The 20,780-nt window shown below is 49.9% G+C and overlaps 1 protein-coding gene across 3 annotated transcripts in view; it reads left to right on the top strand.

Annotated features, from left to right (window-relative positions):
* TBX4 (T-box transcription factor 4) overlaps nucleotides 1–20,463 on the top strand; it is a 31,512-nt gene extending 11,049 nt beyond the window's left edge. For 2 of the 3 annotated variants that reach the window (XM_045488192.1, XM_045488191.1), the window contains exons 4-9: nucleotides 2,884–3,003; nucleotides 4,297–4,444; nucleotides 15,576–15,728; nucleotides 16,692–16,780; nucleotides 16,905–17,140; nucleotides 19,637–20,463. In XM_045488192.1, the coding sequence (XP_045344148.1) occupies nucleotides 2,884–3,003; nucleotides 4,297–4,444; nucleotides 15,576–15,728; nucleotides 16,692–16,780; nucleotides 16,905–17,140; nucleotides 19,637–20,262 (1,372 nt within the window). In that variant the 3' untranslated portion in view covers nucleotides 20,263–20,463. The remainder of the gene's footprint in view (nucleotides 1–2,883; nucleotides 3,004–4,296; nucleotides 4,445–15,575; nucleotides 15,729–16,691; nucleotides 16,781–16,904; nucleotides 17,141–19,636) is intronic. The other variant, XM_045488193.1, reaches the window with a different exon arrangement.
* Nucleotides 20,464–20,780: the final 317 nt, after the last annotated feature.

Below are 20,780 nucleotides of genomic sequence, written 5' to 3' on the forward strand. Positions count from 1 at the left end.
CTGTGGCAGGAGTCATGCCCACCTGGTGAATGGTCCCATGCTGCGCCTGGGGCTTCAACTTTAGGGCAAGGGCAGATGCCTTCAGCTGTGGCAGGAGGCTTCTGGGGTGGGTGGAACATACACTTCCCCTTGGCACTCAGCCTTTTCCCCACAGGGTGTGCCCTTCATCCCACTGGAGCCCCCTAGGTGGGGCAGTGATAGTGCCTAGGGTCCCCAGGGCCCGTGTTCTCAGAAGCAGTCACCAAACTGGACCCTGACCGAAAAGCCGATACAGGTTCTCAGGAAAGCAGTGGAGTTCACTGAGCCTGAGTAGTTCAGCCTGGAGCAGCGTCCCTTTTCAGACCAGATATCCCATTCCCCGCCCCTGCTTCTAAGGGCAGCTGCCCTAGGAAGGGGGGGATTGGTAGGCAGGGGAGGCAGAAGCTAGGAGATACCTTCCTTCCCTGCCCCAACTCTTGGCAAAACCTCCCTGAGGGTGTTTTCGGTCAGGAATCCAGTCTTTAGGCAGCTTCTGGGTGAAGCCAAATCCTAGGACACCAGCTCCGTGCCTTGGGGAGCTGAGCACAGGCTACTTACAGGCCTTCTAAAAAGCATTTAGTGGATCTTAGCCTGGCTTCCTGAGCTGCTGAGATGAAGTGTAGTAAGGAGTAGGAGAAGGGGAAGGACAGGGTCTTCATCCCCTTCTCAGCCTAGGTTATGAAGAGTGTCAAAGTGGTAGCGGGACATTTTTTCCTGGACCCCTTTGTGGACACTGGCCTGGGGGGAAGCCATGTCTGCCTTCTGCTGTTGCCACCTGGAGTGATTACAGGAGAAACAGACTAAGCGCAGGGCACTGGTGCCAGGTCAGCCCCAAGGGCAACCAGGGCTGCCCCATTTTGTGGCAGTTCCTGTAGCAGTTACAAAATGGTGACCTGGAGGGGACAGGATTCTTGGCCTTTCCCCGGGGAGCAGAGGAAGTGAGGCAGCTGATGCCTTCCCTGCTTCAGCTTTAGGCCTATCAGGGGAGAGGCTGGGCCAGGAAAGAAGGTGGTGCAGGCTCCAGCTGTGCCCCCAGGCTGGGCAGGGGCTGGTAAGCAGCAGGCAGGATTGGGTTCCTGAGCCCTCTCACTTCCCCCATTCCTGGAGAGGGGGTGGGGTGGACATTTGAAAATGCTTTCAATTGACATCTGAGACAAATTCTTCCACACGGTTTATAAGTCCCTAGACTTGCAGCTAGAACTTCCCTCCTCCCTCCAGGCACGCACACATGCACACATGCGCACTCCACCGTGTACTCAAGTACGTGCCCTTGAGCGTACACATGGCCACATACCTCCCACATCCCTGGCCCATTGCAGTGCTCTCCCAGGCCTTGCCTCCTGCAAGAGAGAGGGTGAACAGGCTGAGGCTGGGCCAGGGGTAGAACTGAACCTTCCACCTCAGGGTCCTGGCCTGGGCTTGCTGTAGGGTCTGCCTGCTTGTAAAGGCCTTGATCCCTTCTGGAAACCCTGGTAAACTGGTACCCATGTTGACAAAACGGGGGTCTGAAGTGTCTAGGGCAGCTTCTCTTGAGGTTCCCCTTATGGTCTCTTAGTGAGGCTTTCCTTCAGTGGACTGGTTGGGCACTTTCCCAACTCAGGGGATTTGGTTCCTGATGTCCTTAGTGTCTTCAGTTAGGTTTGGATCCTGCCTCTCTCTTGGGGAAACACCTTTGTGGGAGATCAGCTGGGAGGGGGTGGGGGTGTCTGAGGAGGATTGTGGTAAAGTTCTGTCTGCTCCCTCTGGAGAAGTCCAGTGTCAGGGACTCGATGACTAAGGGGCAGAACTCTGCCCCTGCAGGTATGTGTATATGCTATTGTACCTGTGTGTGTGTTGAGGGGTCTGGGGAAGCCCGTCTCTAGAATATTCACTGAGCCCCAGGGTTCTGGATAGTCTTAGCATGAGCTGTAGAAACTGGAAAACTTCCTGTTTTTTTTGGTGAATCCTTTTTCACAGAGGTAAGTCATCCACTGGTTTGAGGAGGGAGGAATGCAGTGGGAGTCAGTGGTAATAGTCACAAATGGACTCAGTTAATCCACAGACCAACCTATAAGATAGGTCGTAATATCCCCATTTTAGAGATAAGGAAACCAAGGCACAGAGAATGAGATCCAAGCAAGTTGCCCAATGCCTCAAAACTTGTCAGGGGTGGGCCAGGCTGGTGGACCATGGCAGAGTGGTTCTAGAATCCATGCTTGTCTCCATGAGGCTCCTGAACTGACTTCACCTGGTACCCAGTTAGTATACACAAGCCCAGGCAAGGTCTTCACATGGCTAAACACCTCTGCTAAACACACCAAAAGAATCCAAACAACACTTTGGATCCTAGCAACACTTTCTTGTTTTTCTGTGAGTTGGTTCCAGGCCTGAGGGTTTCCACAGAGACAAGGCCCAGAGGAGATACCCCATTGATTACAGAAGCAACCGACAGGGCTTTGAAGTCTTTTGCTCTGACCCCCTGTAATGGCAGCCCAGAACTTCAGCTGTGTAGGGACTGGCAAAGGGCAGGAGGGAAATTAAGCAGCCAGGTTGGTGTTGACATCCTCTCTCATGATCCTGGATCCTTTCTATGCTTTAGCTGCTTACAACCAGTTGCCCTAAATATTAGGGGATTGTTGGGGAGAGGGAATTGCATTGGGGAAGCCATGTAAACCCTCTTTCTAGGCATACAGACCAGATGAAGCTACCTGGACCCAGAGAGAACGGCTAGTGCAAACTTTCCCTTGTGTAGGGGGAGGCTGAGGCAAGGTCACACAGTTCTGATCAGGGCTGGTGTCTCTTAAGGCCTTCTGTTCCCTCACCCCTGGGTGGCATCTCTCTTGATGCTCTGTCTATGCCTCTGCCTCACACCTTGGCTTCCCCTAGGAGGATGTTTCCCAGCTACAAGGTAAAAGTCACAGGCATGAACCCTAAGACCAAGTACATCCTGCTGATTGACATCGTCCCTGCGGATGACCACCGCTACAAGTTCTGTGACAACAAATGGTAAGAACCTGGGACCCTCACATCATCTGCCTTCTCTGAACTGCTCTGTCCACTCACCACACCCATCTGCACCTGATGTTTGGTCCAGGGACTCACCAGTTAGTTCATATGATTGCCCAGATCCGCAGTCTTGGGAGCTGAGCCTGCAGAGGCTGCAGGGTCGGCCAATGTCTGCACACCCGCTACAGCTGAAAGTGAGCTGCAGGGTTTGAGTGTTCAGTGGATTTCGAGTCTGTTCTCTCCCTACAGCCATGGGCAAACAAGATTGGTGACTATGCTGTGGGATGACAGATGAACACGAACACTGGATGAATTTAGGCTCTGGTAGTGCTGCACTGGGGAGAAGGATGGGAGCTGTTTGCTTGAGGGACTTTGATATTGGATGGTTAGACATCCAATGACATCTCTCTGCTGCTCTTCCACTTAGTTCCTCATTGTCTGGCTATGAGCCCTCCCTTTAAGCTGTCGATTCAGAGTGAGTGGCAGCTGCCTGATGGTTGGATGATGGGACCCTCTGGCAAGAGGCTGGGGGGAACAAGTGGGCTGTAAGGCAAAACAGGGGCTGGGTAAGTAAACACTAGGCTACTTTTCCTAAGGTCACCTTCTTAGTACCCTGTCTGCCCCCAGAGCCCAGGACAGCGCTCAAGGAGAAAGAGGGATTGACTGAATTAGTAGCTAGCCAGGATGTGGGCTTCACAGTAGGCTGGTAGTGGGGCCAGCAGAGACCTGGCTGAGGAGGCTGGATTTGGTGACCAGGTCTTGCCAAGGGCCATGTTTCTATTTCTTCTCTCTTTGGGTTGGATTATCATTCAGAGCAGGCTCTAACTGAGGGGAGGTTTACCAATTAATTTCCTTGGGGGTGAGCACTCTTTTGGGGACAAGCAGTTTGAAAGTTGTCTAGGTCTTCTGAGAAGCTCCCTCCAAATAATATAATTTATAACATTTTAAAGTTGTAACTGTAATACATACACAGAGGTGCCTAAATCGCCCCACAATATATTTGTGATTAGCCCCATTCTTTGAAATAATCACAAATAATCACATTTGTCTGTACCCTCCCTTTCTTTTTCTACTGCAGTAAAATAAAAGAGGTTCATAATTGCTCCTCCTCCTCAGCACTCTCTCCTTTGACCCACACTCCTACTCACAAAGTCCGAAATTGAGAGTATAAGACTAGTAGTGATTTCTTTTCCCCTCAAGTCTATGGGGATTTGCTCTAACAGGGGACAGGGAATCTGGGCTTTTCCAGACCCCAGAGTAATCAACTGCTGTAATCATCTGTTCTGTTGGCAGGATGGTGGCCGGGAAGGCTGAGCCCGCCATGCCAGGAAGGCTCTATGTCCACCCCGATTCTCCTGCCACCGGGGCCCACTGGATGCGGCAGCTAGTCTCTTTCCAGAAGCTGAAACTCACAAACAACCACCTGGACCCCTTCGGTCATGTAAGAAAGAGACTGCCTGGCCTTGAGAGCCAGTCCTTGAGCAGTGCTGGGGGTGGGCTAGGTAGGGATGGAGCTCTAGAGAATCCACTCTGGGGATCCAGCTCCAGGCTTTGGCACTTGCCGGGCCAGTTGGAGGAAGGAGCCCAGAGTCTGAGTCCCTCTGATGTACATCCTTCCCCTCCCACTTGCTAACTGGGTAACTCTGGGCAAGTTTTTGAGCCTTAGTTTCCTTATCTAGAAACCTTTCGTGGTTGCGAGAATTAACTGAGAGAATATGCATGAGGCACCTTGCACATGGGAGGCTCTAAATATGGCAGCTATGACAAGGACAGTGATGCTGGATCAAATCTTTCAGCTTCAGGTTCCCCAAATTTGGCCTTGCTGGAGCATAAGGCAAGTTAACTTTCTTGGGAAAGAGTCACTATGAGTTCCAAAGCCTCTCTCTGGAGTATGCCGTCTGCCTGGCCTGGCAGCCCCTGCCCTCTGGAAGGGAAGGCCTCACTCTGGCTCGGATGGCAGCTCCTTCCTGGCCTTGCCTCGGACCTGGTTCTTGCCAGAGAGACTCTGAAGCCCCAGGGATGCTGCTGCTGACGCCCCATCCAGGCTGCTGAGGCTCATTCTTTCCCCATCTGATTCTGGCAGGCCCACAAAAAGCATTTTATGTGGAAATTTTTAGCTCAAGTGTGTGGTAAACTGAAGCCTGGGGACCTGGTATTATCTGCCAGGGCATAGGCCCTGCTCTTCTCCATTCCCCATCGGTACCCTGGAAGTATAGGATGGGGTGGGGTGGAGCATGGGTGCGGTAGAGGCTGCTATATGCAGTTGCCCAGGCCATACATGTAACATTCAGAGTGTGGATGGTGGTAGGGGAAGCAGGGGTGAGGGGTGTGCAGGTATGTGCCTTTTTTTATATCTAAATTCCATTTCTGGGGAGTTGTATGCAAATCAGAATTCTGTGAATCATAGTTCCTCATGGAAAATGCCAGCAATGGGTCATTTCTGATTGATTGGTATATAACTGACAGGCAGCTCTTAGTTCTAATTTTCTCAGAGTCTGTTTAGTTTTTTTCTCAGTTGGTGATCTATAAACAAGCAAGTAGGAGAATACTTAATTAATGTAATTAACCCCTGAGTTTTCCATCTTGCGAGCAGCACAGGCTTTCCCATGCAAGGCAGGCTGATGCTGTGGGCGAGGGGTGGCAGAAATGTGCAGCCCCAACCTCTCATGGGGGCAGAGATAAGCCACTGATCTAATGGGAAGGGTTGGCCAAGCACCCACTGCCCTTTTAATCGAGGGGCAGAAGGGCCTTCTGGGTCTTACTGGGCACTATCCTGGCCAAGACTTTGCTCCCATTTGACCCCTACCTGTCCTCCTCTGCTTGCCCAGGCCATGACACTAACCTGGAAAGGTTAGTGAAAGCCTCTGTGCTGGGAGTTGGGGAGCTTAGCTGGCGGGCAGGTCTCTGCCCCCAAATGTGCATGTGGACCCCATGGGACAGACCACTGGGGGGAGCACAGAGCTTGGCAAGAGCTAGATGTTTTGGTGAGTGGCCAAAAGTACCCAGGCGTCAAAGTTCTGGTGAGAATTTCAGATGCACAGCTTGCTATCATGGTTCCCAACTGCAGGGGTGCCTCAGATGACTCTTCTACCTTTACCCCACCCCTGCCACCCCAGCAGAAAGTGGCAGGGGTGGGACTCAAGTGGTTGAAAATCTGGGCTTTTTAAAGTGGGAGAGAGGCTTTCACAGCCCAGCAGTAGATTTTCCCAGCCTGGCTTGCCTCCTTGGTGGCTCTACTGGAGTCCGTGAAGGGTTTGCAATAATCCTGCATATGGTCTTGAGTCTGAGCAAGTTGGGCTGCTTGATGGGCTTGTGACATGGGGGTTGCCCCTGGCTACACTTGCCGTGCCTGCCAAGAACTCATGTCTCCTTGGCAATAGGGATACTCCTGACACAAATACAGCTTTCTCCAGAGGGTTGGGATGCAGAGCATCTTCCTTCTCCCCATTCCCGCACCTACCCAGCACAGGCAGCTTATTGGTCACAGCACCCTGCGTACAGTGCCAGGACTCAGGGATGATGTGATTGTTTCAGGGGCTGGGAGTAAAGGAGCTGTGCTTGAACCCACACCTTCTCTTCCCAGTCCAGCATTCTTTTGGCTTGTCCACCTCTTTCTGCACCCAAGGCTTGAGCTGGCATATCTTCAGCTATTTGGAGCATCACTGGAGAGGGAACAGCTTCTGATTGTGCAGGCGAGGGCTGTGGAGATGAGCTAAATATTCCTAGATAAGCCACGTGGACCATGGCTTTCTGCTCATTGGCCTGCACCAGTGGGAGTGCTGAGCCCTTCATCACCCTGTTTGGCTTCTCAGTGCAGGCGCCTGGGAAAGAGCCATCTGATATACTATGAATTTGCCCCAAACAAGCCCTTCATTCTGTGCTGCTCTCCTCAATTTCAGTTTTCCATAAAATCTGCTAGGCGTTGAGGACCTTTCTCAGCCAAATGAGCTTTGGACTTTTCCCTCAGGTCTCATAGTATCTCAGGGATTTTAACTGAGATTTTGCAGCCTAGGGTCCCGGGGAGAGCTTGGGCTTGGCAGCCTGTCCTACATACAGGGAACAGGGACCCCTCAGACCACATGGCCACATGTTTTGGCACAGGGTTCTGACTAGAAAACTCTTTGTGGGCTTTTGCTGTAGTCAAGGAAGGCCTCTGTTCCTTCCTGGGGCAGGTTCAGGGATGATGACCGGTTTCTGGGAGTAAGCGCAAGCAGGGACAGAAAGGATCCTGTGGGCTGGGGGCTAGGACTGAGCTGCTGCCTTAGGGCCCGATTCAGTTCCACTTCTGTTCTGCTGGCTGTAGAGACTGCCAGTCCCTTGCTGCCTACCTGCCATCCCCTTCCATCCACAGCAGGGTCCTGGGCCAGGTAACCATGAAATGGAAAGAGAAGCTGCTTCAGAAAGTTGAGGCGGGCTTCACTGAGACGGGGCCTGCATCCTGCAGCAGCACATGGAGATGGCTGGGACTTACTTTTCTCCTGATCTGGAGGCAGGGAGCCGATGGCTGCAGTGGTGTGTGTGTGTGTGTGTGTGTGTGTGTGTGTGTGTGTGTGACAGAGAGAGAGAGAGAGAGAGAGAGAGAGAAGGAATGGCCTTCACCACCTCTTATGTCCCAGGACTCCCAGATTGCTGAGGAGGAAGACCAGCAAATGATTTCTGACGCAGAAAGTCTAATGGTTCCAGAGGCCGAGTTAGCTCCAGGCTGGGGTGTGGGCTGCAGCTTCTTGGTCACAAAGTGGCGCATGCACTTGTCCCCTCTGTATGCTACTTTCTCCTCTGGCCACATGGCTCTTCACCTAATTAGTTACTCCTGAGCCTTGGGATCCAAGCTCAAATGCCACCTCTTCAGAGAGATGGTTCAGGGTCCCCACTCTGGCTCTCAGAGTGCCATGCACCTTTCTGTCCTAGTACTTACCACACTAAGAGTTTTATACTTATTTATCAAGTTTATTTCTGAGTAGGAAATACAGTCACATGGCTTAAAAATCAATCAATGAATGAATAAAAATGTCTGTAATGAACCATTTTTCTCCTCTTGGCTCCTTATCCGCCCAGTTTCTTTCAATCCCTGCCACCCATAACCATTGTTCCTAATTTCTTTGTGGCATTTCTTTTTGCATATACAACCAAAATACAGAATCTCAAATCCTTTCTTTTGTACACAAAAGGTAGCATACTATAAACACTTTTTGCACCTTGCGTTGTAAACAGTATAAAATGGAGATCATTCCGTTCGTATAGAGCTTCCTTTTCCCTTTTTTTACAGCTGCATAGAATTTCAGTGCACATTTCTTTCATAAATTATGTAGCCAGTCCTTACTGAAGAAATTAAGATGCCTATTTTTGCTCTTTTATCTACGTATCTTTAAATTTTCTTATGTTTATTATTTATTTTAGAGAGGTAGAGAGACAGAGTGCAAACGGGGAAGTGGCAGAGAGAGAGAGGGAGACACAGAATCTGAAGCAGGTTCCAGGCTCTGAGCTGTCAGCACAGAGCCCTACACAGGGCTCGAACCCACAAACGTCGAGATCATGACCTGAGCCGAAGTCAGATGCTCAACTAACTGAACCACCCAGGCTCCCCTATTTTTGCACTTTTAATTAAATTTCTACATATAGCATTTTACACGTGTGTCAAGTATATCTGTGTGATAAGCTGCTTGGTCAGAAGGTATTTGGATTTGTAATTCATAGTTTCACCCTCCATCAGGGTTTTAACTGATGTATAATTCCCACCATTGCTGTAGCCTCACCAACAGGGTGGGAGAGCAAAGTTTTAGACTTTTGCCAGTCTGATGGGTAAAATATAGATACTGGTTATAGTTTCAATTTGTATTTCCTTTATTATGACTAAGGTCAGGCATCTTTTTTCCCTTTCTGTGAACGTCTGTCTCTATCCTTTGCTCATTTTTTCTCTCAGATTTTTGAACATTTATTAATTCAACGTTTATTTATTTTTGGGACAGAGAGAGACAGAGCATGAAGGGGGAGGGGCAGAGAGAGAGGGAGACACAGAATCAGAAACAGGCTCCAGGCTCTGAGCCATCAGCCCAGAGCCCGACGCGGGGCTCGAACTCACGGACCGCGAGATCGTGACCTGGCTGAAGTCGGACGCTCAACCGACTGCGCCACCCAGGCGCCCCTGAACATTTATTAATTCTAGAAGGTTTTATAAATTAGGAGAATTTAGCTTTTCTATGTGTTAGGAGTTGCTCGGATGTTTCCCCAGTTTGTCATTTGCCTTTTGATTTTACCTATAGTGGTGTTCCCACACAGAAGTTTTTGACTGAATGTATTGCTCTATCCTTATGGATTCTGGATTTTGACTAGTTTAAAGCCTTTATCCACTCCGTACTTGTAAGGAAAATTTCTTGTGTTTTCTTCTAGCATTTTATGGATTTATTTTTACATTTAAACCATTGATCCTTTTGGAATTTTTTCTGGCATTCGATATGAGGTGTGAATCCAACTTTTCTTTTTTTCTAAAGAGCCATCCAGTTGTCCCGACACCAGCAATTGACTGTTTCTCTTTCCTACTTGGCTTAGGATGACTTATTTCTGTGCACTAAATCCCCATATGAATTTGTGTCTGTTCATGTGCCAGTGCCTTAACTGTTGAGACTTCATGATAGGTTTTAGTGTCTGGCAGAGCTGGTCCCCCACTGCTGGTTTTTTTGTTTTTTTTTTTTTCAGCGTTTTCTTGGCTAGTCTTATCTATTTTTTTCATATGAACTTTAGAATCAGCTTATATTGTTGAGAAACTTATTTGTATTTTTATTAGAATTGCTTGAAATTATAATTTTACTTAGGGAGGATTAATAGGAATACCCTTCTCTTGGTTGAAGTCTTCTTTTTTGTCTTTCCAAAGTATATTCAAGTTTTCTTCATAAGGTCCCACACGTTTTCTGTTAGATATTTCATCTTGTTCATTACTATTATAAATGCAGTCTTCCTTCCAGTACATTTTCTCACTACTTACTTTTGCTTGGTTTTTGGATTATGGTGTGACTTCCCCACCAGATAGGAAACCATAAGGTTTTTGTTTGCTTGCTTGCTTGCTTTTGGTTTATTTACTTATTTATTAAAAAAAAAATTTTTTTTTTAGTGTTTGTTTATTTTTGAAAGAGTGAGACAGAGCATGAGCGGGGGAGAGGCAGAGAGAGAGGGAGACAGAATCCGAAGCAGGCTCCAGGCTCTGAGCTGTCAGCACAGAGCCCAACAGGGGCCTGGAACCCACAAACCATGAGATCATGATTGGAGCCGAAGTCAGATGCTTAACCGACCGAGCCACCTAGGCACCACAGAAACCATAAGGTTAAATCACCATTGTATCCTAGTGCCTGTTACTGTGTCTGGAACAGTGGATGCTGGTAAGCAGTAAGTGAATGAGTGAACCGGATGAAGGGGGTGGTATTTGGTGTTTAGACAGAGAAGGCATGTCCTCCACCAGGGGCTGACATCCCTCCAAAGTTTATGCTGTCAACTTGTCAGTAGGGACTCAGAGCTACTGATCTCCCTCTTTTCCTCTTTTTCTCCCACATTTGCTGAGCCCTGACAATGTGCCGAGCCCTTGCTGGATGTGTTGGGAGATACAGATGCCCCATACACTCCAGATCAGGCCTGGTGCCCCTGGCCAGGTACACATATGAGCTCAGGCTCAGAAATTAGTATCAATTCTAGCTCTGCCTCCCACTGGCTGTCTGAGGTTGGGAAAATTCCTTCACCTCCCTGAGCCACAGTCAGTGGGTCTAATAATAATGCCTACTTTACAGAGATGTCGTAAAGAGTAATTACATGATGTGTGTAGGTTCCTCGGCACAGGGCCTGGCACCTAGGCTATGCTCCATAAACACTGGCTGCTAGTGCAGAGACTGTGGGAGAAGGCAGAGGGTTTCTGGAACCCTGAGTTGCTGCCCTGGGAGTGAGACCTAAGGCTAACTCAGTTCTAGTTTAAATATTCTTTCAGCCACTTACCTTTCTGGGTCTCCGCTTTTTTTCTTCTTTAAAAAAGATGTTTTTTGGGGCGCCTGGGTGGCGCAGTCGGTTAAGCGTCCGACTTCAGCCAGGTCACGATCTCGCAGTCCGTGAGTTCGAGCCCCGCGTCGGGCTCTGGGCTGATGGCTCAGAGCCTGGAGCCTGTTTCCGATTCTGTGTCTCCCTCTCTCTGACCCTCCCCCGTTCATGCTCTGTCTCTCTCTGTCCCAAAAATAAATAAACGTTGAAAAAAAAATTAAAAAAAAAAAGATGTTTTTTAACATGTATTCAGTTTCGAGAGACAGAACTCTCTCAGAGAGAGAGGTAGACACAATCCGAAGCAGGCTCCAGGCTCTGAGCTGTCAACACAGAGCCCGATGTGGAGCTCAAACCTACAAACTGTGAGATCACGACCTGAGCCGAAGTTGGATGCTTAACTTACTGAGCCACCCAGGTGTTCCTCTTCTTTTTGTGTAAGCTGTAGATCCTGTCTCTGTCCTTCCCTCTTTGCAGGACTGGAGAGTGTAAGAAGGAGGATGGAGAAGGTAGTCTTAGAAAGTAAAACTATGATGCAGGGGAAAATCTGGTTTTAATAGATGACAAAATGGACATTAGCCACACTTGTATGGCTAGCATTCAGATACACTGCATTCTGTGATGGACAATAGGGCCTGGTGAGTCCTCATCTCGTACGGTGTTTGGTTGACACTTTGTTATTCGTTACTGAATATGTTGTTGAGAGCAGTGTGTGCTCTCTCGAAGGTCGTCTGGAATCTTCTCAGGGTTCTGTCTCCAACCAGCTATGTGTTCTTGGGCAAGTCATGTTCCCACTACAAGCCTCCTGTTCCTCGTCTGTAAATTAGGAGGTTGGACTAGAATGATTTCTAAGGTCTGCCTCTCCATGCCCTAATGTTCTGTGATTCTAATGCAGATAAATCTGGACCTCATTGGCCAAGCACGCTATGGAGATCTCTCGAGGAGATGGATGTTTGGCACTATCACAGTTGTTAAAATAGAACAGGCTTCTGAATTGTAGCCAGAACATAATGAATCCCATTTCTGTAAAACAATAACGGGACCAGTCATGTAGTGGGGTTTGTTGATGTGGCTGGTCCATTTGGCCCAGCATCCTCTGCCACAAATATAAATGTGAGACTCTGGCAAAAGAGATTAATGTGGCGCCTGGGGAACTTCCGAGTAAAGCCAGGTGTGAGTCACGGAGTTGGTTTCACATTCTCCTGGGCTGTTGGGGCTGAGGCTCCACTTTATATTTGCACTGGTTCAATGAGGGGACTTTCTTCCAGACACCTGTCCAGGTTCCAGACTGTCCAAGTTAGAAGGGGTGTTTGGGACCACTTCCTAGTTGAAGGCCTCACTTTATAGATAGGGACTGGAGGGGAAGAGCTTGCTCAAGACTTATCACTGGTGAACAGAAATCCATAGAAGCTTCTGGACCCTTCTTGACTTCTCTGTGTCTGGGATTGCACCCCCCTAGTGGCTCCTTCCTGCCCCTGCAGGCAGTTTCTCTCTTCCCAGTTTTCCCTGCCAGCCATTCTGGTTCCCTCCCCTAAAAGGTGTGTTTGGCAATCTCTCCACCTCAGTCAATAGGGGACCTTGTCTGATAGGCTAAGGAGTTTGGCTTTTAACCCAAGGGGCAAGAGGGAACCATCAAAGGTGGCATTATAGATATAAGACATATATTGAGCTCTAAATGCTGGCAGGAACTGGGGGAGGGGAACATGGGAGGCAAGAGGAGAAACTACAAAAGGTGCCGCTCTCAAGCAGTGTGCAGTGTTCCTGGGTGAACTGGAAGGTTCTAATCAGGGGAGTGACCTGATCTGATGCGTGGCATGTGAAGATGGAGAGGAAATAGATGTAGACAGGGAAGAGGTGGTCCCAAACCTGGAGAGAGATGGTGGGCCTGAATCAAGGGTGTGTGGGGTAATGGAGAGGTTTTTATCCTGCAGATGGAGTCACAGGACTTGGTCATTGACTGGACCTGGAGGTGAGTGACAGTGAGGAGCAGGGGAGTTGATAATACCCAGGACTCTGGCTGGACTAACACAGCCTGTGACTGCCCAGTTGGCAGAGGAGCAGGGTGGATGCTGTCATTGGTCTGAAGGTGTCCTGAAGGGATAGCCCAGCCTCACCATGCAGATGCCTGCATCTGCCTTGGGTCTGTTAGTCCGGTGTCTGTGCTCTCCCCGCACTAGGAGAGCCAGCGTGGCCAGGGAACTGCAGTGTGCAAGTGCTCATGGGGAGGTTGTCTGCACACATGTTTAATCACTGTGTTTCACCTGAAAAATGCCTCAGAGGTTACTTTGTCTCTAGTGAGCAAAGAAAGACAGGAGAGGAAGGGACAGGGAGCTTGTGATCATGGCCCAAGTCTCCCCGGTCCTGTAACCCTGCCTTGTACTTACTAGTTCCTGTTTCGGGGTAAAGGAGCCTAGAGGTACAAAAGGAGTAAAAGATCTGGCCCTTTCTCTTGAGGGGTTTATAGTTTAATTGAAGGGACAAGAAGAAATAGGAAGCCACTAGGAAGCAACACAACAGCCAGGCAGACAGTGCACAGGGAGGAAGTTTCAGTCAGCATCAGGAGTTCAGAACAGGACCTAGTAATCTGGGAAGGCTTCCCAGAAGAGTTAGGCCTTGAGATGATTGCCCTAGAAGGTGAGAGAGAATGGGAAAGGAAAATTGAGCAGAAGGAACTTCATGTGAAAAGGCCCAGAGGTGGGAATCTGGGGACTTCTGGATGCATCCAGGCCACCTCAGGTATTTAGTTCTGGGAACTTAGGTCCTTTGTGGACTCCTGCAGCTGGGAGCAGTGCAGGTTGACAGAGTAACCCAAAGGGACTGGGAGGTGTTTCCCAAGTTCCAGCCCCTCTCCCCAGCTTCCTAGAAATGGATGTCCATTGAGGTTTCCCAAGGGAGAACTTGTGTCCACCCTGAGTTGTTTTTTTTTTGTTTGTTTGTTTGTTTTTTTTTAATCTGGCTGGCTCCCAGTTGAGCAGTGGGTCCCCAGCTGCAGGACCTGGCTTGAGGGTTTGGAGTGCTCTGTACCTGCCCTGAAAGTCCAGAAGTTTATCACTGGGGTTTAGTGGGGCACAACCAGTGCAGAAGGCAGAAAAGCAAGCTCCTGCTGGATGAAGCTACCGGGCCAAACTGAGGAGCCCAGGGAAAGCCAGAGGCCACAGCCCAGCTCCTGACCCACCTCCTTCCTCAGCTGAGCCTGCCCTCTGAGCTGTCTCTGTCCCCAGCGTGTGCTGAAAGTGGAGCCTTCCCAGACTAAGACTTCTGCCTTGGTTTTCCATGGAAGAGCCTGGCTCTGGCCTTTCTTTTGGCAGTCTGGTCGCTCAGGGGTTTAATCTTGCAACAAGCTTCAGCATCAGGCCTGTCACTGGGAATGGGGAAAGGTGGGAGCCAGCAGGGCTAGCCCAGGAAGGGGCACTCCTGGAAGGAAAGGAAGGAAAGAAAGGAGGTGAGAGAGGAATGGGGCCAGAGGGCCGGCCTTGCCCAGCCAGGATAGGAGCCAAAGGGTTAACAAAAGCAGCGGTGCTGATAAAATGCCCCAAATTCCTGGTCCTGCCTCCAATGGGGAGGGCGTCTGGCAAATGTCAACGATAAAAAATACATTTTAATGGCACATGATTCAGCCGCTACCGTGGGGCACAGCTGAATGAAGCGGGTTTGGAGCAGCAACTACTGTGTGTTACTCCCGGGGCTCTGGGGCCAAGCCTCCTGGGCTCTTCGTGTCTGGTGGGGTGGCCCTCCTCCCCAGTCCCAGGCATCCCCAAGGGCCAGTAGGTTCCTGGGGCCTCCGGCCTTCTCTGGCATTATGTCTGGAACTTTGCTGTCTCCTACCTCGGCACCTGGAATTCTAGTCCACGATGGAGCTTCTCTCCAGGCTGTGAGGTGTCTTGGGCAGGTCTGAGGGCAGGATGCAGCTGGGTTTCCCCGGCATCCCTTCCACAGGCCTCTGCAAATGTTGAGACAGATGGAAAAGAGTCAGAGTGGGACTCTTTCCTCCGCTCCTCCGCCATTCTGCACATCCAGTCAGGTATCTATAAGAAAGGCCAGTCACATGATGGGGAGTGGGGAGGAGCAGGAGAGGTGGGAGAAGAATGAGAGGATCTGGGTAAAGAGTCAATTGAAGCAGGAAACCTGAGGGGTAAGTTATATATTAGGATTCCATTTTACAAATATGAAAGCTGGGGCTCAGAGAAGTCCAGTGATTTGCCTGAGGTCACACAGCAAGTCAGTGGCACCCTGGGACTTTGCCTACGGCTTGGAATTCCACCTGCTACAATATACTGAGGTCACTTGAGCTTTTAAATGTTTGGTTCTCCATTACTGCAGTAAAACAGTCTGTGCCATTAGGAAGGCCAGGTTTTGGTTCCAGAGCAGAGAGGCTGAGTGGGGAACATGGGGGCTGAACTGGCGCTCGGGGACCTGGTTCTTCACTTGGGAACATTAGCACCTTTCTGGCTGTAGTCAGGCCCTGGAGCCTGGGCTTTCAGGAGAATGAAAGCCAGCCCAAGGCCAGCTGACTGAGACCAGGGTGGGGACCTGGAGCTCAGAAAGAGACACTTCTCTTCCAGATCATCCTCAATTCCATGCACAAGTACCAGCCACGGCTACACATCGTGAAGGCTGATGAGAACAATGCTTTTGGCTCCAAAAACACAGCCTTCTGCACCCATGTGTTCCCAGAGACTTCCTTCATCTCTGTGACCTCCTACCAGAATCACAAGGTACGGCCACCCCCATAGCCCCCGCTGCTGATGGTGCCTGGCATTTCTGTGCTACTACAGAAAGGCAGGAAGTGACGTCCCCATGCAGTGCGGCTGAGACGCCCCAGACACCTATATTGTCCCTCAGAGCAGTGAGAAATTGGATGATGAGCAGGAAAGTAGACCAGACCCCTAAATCTTCAGTGCAAAGTAATTACGGAGAATGGACCAAGTTGGCAACTGTAGAAGCCAAGAGCATGGATCTTGCCCTGTGGCTTGAGTGTTAGTTAGCCATTTTGTTCTACAAACTTCTCCCTGGTGGGATTTAAAAGTTGATTCTGGCCTGTCAAGGAAGGGGAGAGAATGGGGAAAGGAGCCCAGGGTACTGTCAGCTGTAGAAGAGCCAGGACTGAGCCTTCTGGAGGCCATTCCCAGGCTGCAGTCAGAGAGGTCCGCCTCCCACCCTACACCCCCTTCCATAGCCTGACCGTCCCAAACTGCCTCCAGACCCCTGCATGGGCTGCTGTCCCCTGTCTCTCTGCCTTTGCCCATGCTACCCTTCTTGGGGCTCTTTTCACATCATGCATATTGGGACTGGCAAGGTGGGCTGGGGATACTGGGGAAGGGCCATAGGCTGTGGCAAATTTTAGGCAGAACATTGACAGTCAGATTTGTACGGTCACTTGGAAGCTGAGGTGGCAGTTGCACTGGACAAGGGTGACACAGATGGGAAGCTGTTCCAGGCACAGTGGGACAGGAGGACAGGAGACAGAATCAGAAGGTCTGCAGTTAGTAGAATGGATGAAAGCTAGCGAGGAGCCAGATGTGAACAGTGAGGCCAAGGAGGACCCAGCAAGACTGCAGCTGGTCTTGGGCTTGGGTGTGCAACTTACCCAGGCTCTGAATGTGCCTGGGGCAGTGGGGGAGGGCCCAAAGCCAGTCCAGCCCTCTACCCCAGCGACTCTGTGTGTCCTCTCCTGACAGATCACACAGCTGAAAATTGAGAACAACCCTTTTGCCAAGGGATTCCGGGGCAGTGACGACAGCGACCTGCGTGTGGCCCGACTACAGAGGTGGGGCTGCCAGGCCTGGGGTAGGGAGGGCAGGCCGGCTGGGTTCAGGCACACAGACCTGGTAACCCTCAAAGTATCTTTACTCTCTTCCTGTCTCCCTCTGACTGTCCTCCCACACCTCCAGCAAAGAATATCCTGTGATCTCAAAAAGCATCATGAGACAGAGGCTTGTCTCCACCCAGCTCTCAGCCAAGCCTGACGTCAGCCCCCTGCATGGTGCCCACCAGGCGCTCCAGCACTACCAGTATGAGAATGGTGCTCACGTGCAGTTTGCTGCGGCCGAGCCACAGGACCTTCCCCTCAACACCTTCCCAGCCCAGAGGGACTCCAGTCTCTTCTATCACTGCCTGAAAAGACGAGGTAGTTCTCTCCAAGTCTGGAAGCCCTAGAGGGTCAGAGGAGGGATAAAGCTCTTCCTACAAACACTTTCCATGAATGCATGGGTACACACACACACACACACACACTTGGTTATTGTGTGGCCTGGGAGAATAAGCCTGAAAGGTTAGGGACCATGGTCAGGCCCCGTGCAGGAATATTGATTCTTGATTTAAAATCTTTTTTATGTTTATTTATTTTTGAGACAGAGAGAAACAGAGCATGAGCTGGGGCGGGGCAGAGAGAGAGGGAGACACAGAATCTGAAGCAGGCTCCAGGCTCCGAGCTGTCCCGAGCTGTCAGCACAGAGCCCAAAGCAAACAAGCCGCGAAATCATGACCTGAGCCAAAGTCAGGCATTTAACCGACCGAGCCACCCACGTGCCCCAATTCTTGATTTTAATGTAGACTTCAGAATCCTCAGAGACAGCTTGTGGTCTTGGTGTCCCCAGACACTGGTACCCCTCCCCCGTTTCAGATGTTGCTTTATAGCTACTGCTTTCAGAGCCTCCACGGGATGGGCAGATCACACAAAGTCAGCTGGACTCCATCTCTAAGCATGGGAGGAGGCTGAAGCATCCTAGTCCAGAGATTTTGAGATTGAGGCTGTCATTTATCAAAGCAACTTCAATCCTAAAACAAGGATGACCCAGAGTCATGAGAATGGAAAGGCTTCTTGAGAATGGAAATAAACTACTGTGGATGTAGATTGGGAGCCAGGAAGACAAGCAAAAGAAATGTTTTCTTCTTCTTTTGGAGAAGAAGAGCCCTGAGCTGGGAACTGGCACATCTGAGCTCTGGTAGCAGTTCTCAGTTTCTCCATATATAAAATACAGATGATTGGTGTTTACACCAGAAGAACCCTCAGGGACCCTGAGATTCTCTTGGGAATGGGTTTTAGGGACTTTTGCTTACAATCCAGAATGTTCTCTCTAGCTCCTAGGGAGCAGCTGGTAGAGTTCTGAGTATCTGCTGCTCTCGTCCTGTTAGAATGAATGACCTAGAGCAGAGGTTAGCAAACTGTGGCCCTTGATCCAAATCCGGACTATTGTCTGTTTTTGTTCAACCTGTGAGCCATAAAAAATGGTTTTACATTTTTTTAGTAGTTGAAAGAAGTCAAAGGATGACTATTTCATGATATGTGAACATTATGTGAAATTCAAACTTTAATATCCATAAATAAAGTTTTATGGGAACACAGACATATGCATTTGCTCAACTACTGTCCATGGCCACCTTCGTGTGATAACAGCAGGGTCAAATAGCTGCAAAAGATTCTGTTACGGCCCACAGAGCCTAAAATGTCTACTGTCTGCCCTTTACAGAGGAAGTTTGCTCACTCCTGACCTAGAGTCACGGGGCCACTTCGCAGGTCCAAGAGCTTAGTGCTCTTGAGAGGAAGGAAGAATTTGGAGAGAAGAGAGAAAGGAGGGATGAGTAAGGGTGAGAGAGCTGGGTGAAAAGAGAGGCAAGTTTCTCCTCTTCAGGGAAGATGCTTCCAGAGGGGCAGAGTGGAGAGATGAGTGCAGGCCTTCAAACTCAGTCCACTCATCCCCCAGGCCACCCTGCCCTGTGCATACACACAGCTCCCAGAATGAATCCCTAGAGAAAACAGAAGGAGGGAGGCCAAGTTAAGCCTTTGGACAAGTGTTCTTAAATTTGTTTAGTGGTCTTTTGCCCAAGTCTTCAGGCCTGGGTCATCCCTGGGTCCCACGGGAGGATGTGACACTCCAGAGAGTCAAGCTGTCATGGTTGAGGAGGTTGAAAGACATGCATACATGGTTTGGGGCAGCTGATGTCATCTTTCCCCAAAGAGAGTATCAGTTTAGCCTTAAAAGTAGAAGTCACCTTTTACTTATTATCAACTCCATTTCTTAATTTTGTAAATACTGTTGTGTTGGAATCTGTATAATAACAATCTGCCAGGATTTCTTTGAACATATGTAGTGTTTACTTCTTCTTCTAAAAGTAATACGAACGTGCCTGCGAGTAGCTTTGGCTTGCTAAGGCCTTCCTGGGAGCTGAGGATTAAGGCAGAAACATTGTGGCTTTAATTTTCTGGCTAATTCAGACAGATGTGGCCTCTGGGCCTGGTTTGGCCTGGCAATTGCCTCCACTTTCCTTGGCCAGGGTGGGCCTAGCCTAAGAATGCTAATGCACATTAAGGCCTCTTACCATCCCTGAGAGTCAGGGTGGCAAAGGATGAAAGCTATATGCCGCCTGGCTAACCACATCACTCAATGTCCACTGATGTGGTATCCCCTGTGGCCTTTGAGCAGTGTCCATAATCTGACCATTTCTTGGCTGCCACCACCTCATAAAAGCTGTTGCTGATTAAAATGGTTCTGGGAGTACCATGACAACATGGGGCAGGGCAAGCCCTGAATGGCAAGGGTAGGCTGTCTTGGCATCCACAAGGGGTGTTCTGGGCCCTGGGTTGGTAGAAATGGCCCTTCCTGAAGGTTTCTTTGTCTTCCAGCAGACAGTGCCCGCCACCTGGACCTGCCCTGCAAGCGATCCTATCTGGAGGCTCCCCCTGCAGTGGGGGAGGATCATTACTTCCGCTCTCCCCCTCCCTATGACCAACAGATGCTGAGCCCCTCCTACTGCAGTGAGGTGACCCCAAGAGAAGCCTGTATGTACTCAGGTTCAGGGCCCGAGATTGCTGGGGTGTCTGGTGTGGACGACTTGCCCCCACCCCCACTGAGCTGTAACATGTGGACATCGGTCTCACCGTACACAAGCTACAGCGTTCAGACGATGGAGACTGTGCCTTACCAATCCTTCCCCACACACTTCACCGCCACCACTATGATGCCTCGGCTGCCTACTATCTCTGCTCAGAGCTCCCAGCCACCAGGAAACACCCACTTCAGCGTCTACAATCAGCTCTCACAGTCTCAGGTCCGGGAGCGGGAGCGGGGGCCCGCCGCCTCCTTCCCCAGGGAGCGAGGCCTCCCTGCAGTGTGTGAGAGGAAGCCACCCTCTCCACACTTGAATGCTGCCAATGAGTTTCTCTACTCTCAAAGCTTCTCCTTGTCCCGGGAGGCTTCCTTACAATACCATTCAGGAATGGGAACTGTAGAGAACTGGACTGACGGATGACTCCCATGTCTCTCGACAGCCCCAGGACCATGTTCATCCAGTGTTAACCTCTGTGGGTGGCCTGCACTACCAAGAAACACAGGAAGGTATTTCAGAGGGTGTGATGTATGCGTGTGTGTGTGTGTGTGTGTGTGTGTGTGTTTGTACATGCGTACATTTGGAGAGCATCTATCTTTTGATATACGATTGAGGCCATGACAAGAAAAAAAAACTACAATTATCTAAGAAGCGATTTTGGCTGCGGGACCTGGGTCCACTGTTATCTCACATGTCTTGACATGTGCATGGATGGGATGGGAGTAGAGAGTTCATGCGAGTTTAGAGATTTGGATAATATAATCTTTGATTTACTCAGGGGCCAGGTGGTGCAGTCTCTCTCATAGGGAAAGTTGGGGGAAGATTCTCATTGCTGGGGTGGGAGGGCTCTGTGCACATCTTAGAGCTCCTGGCCTTCTGTTAGCAAAGAAGCTGAAAATCTTGTTTGGGGGACAGGAGGCCCACTCTTTTGGCTTCTGGAG

The sequence above is a fragment of the Leopardus geoffroyi genome, chromosome E1 (genome assembly GCF_018350155.1).
Source record: "Leopardus geoffroyi isolate Oge1 chromosome E1, O.geoffroyi_Oge1_pat1.0, whole genome shotgun sequence".
Taxonomy (NCBI): Eukaryota; Metazoa; Chordata; class Mammalia; order Carnivora; family Felidae; genus Leopardus; species Leopardus geoffroyi.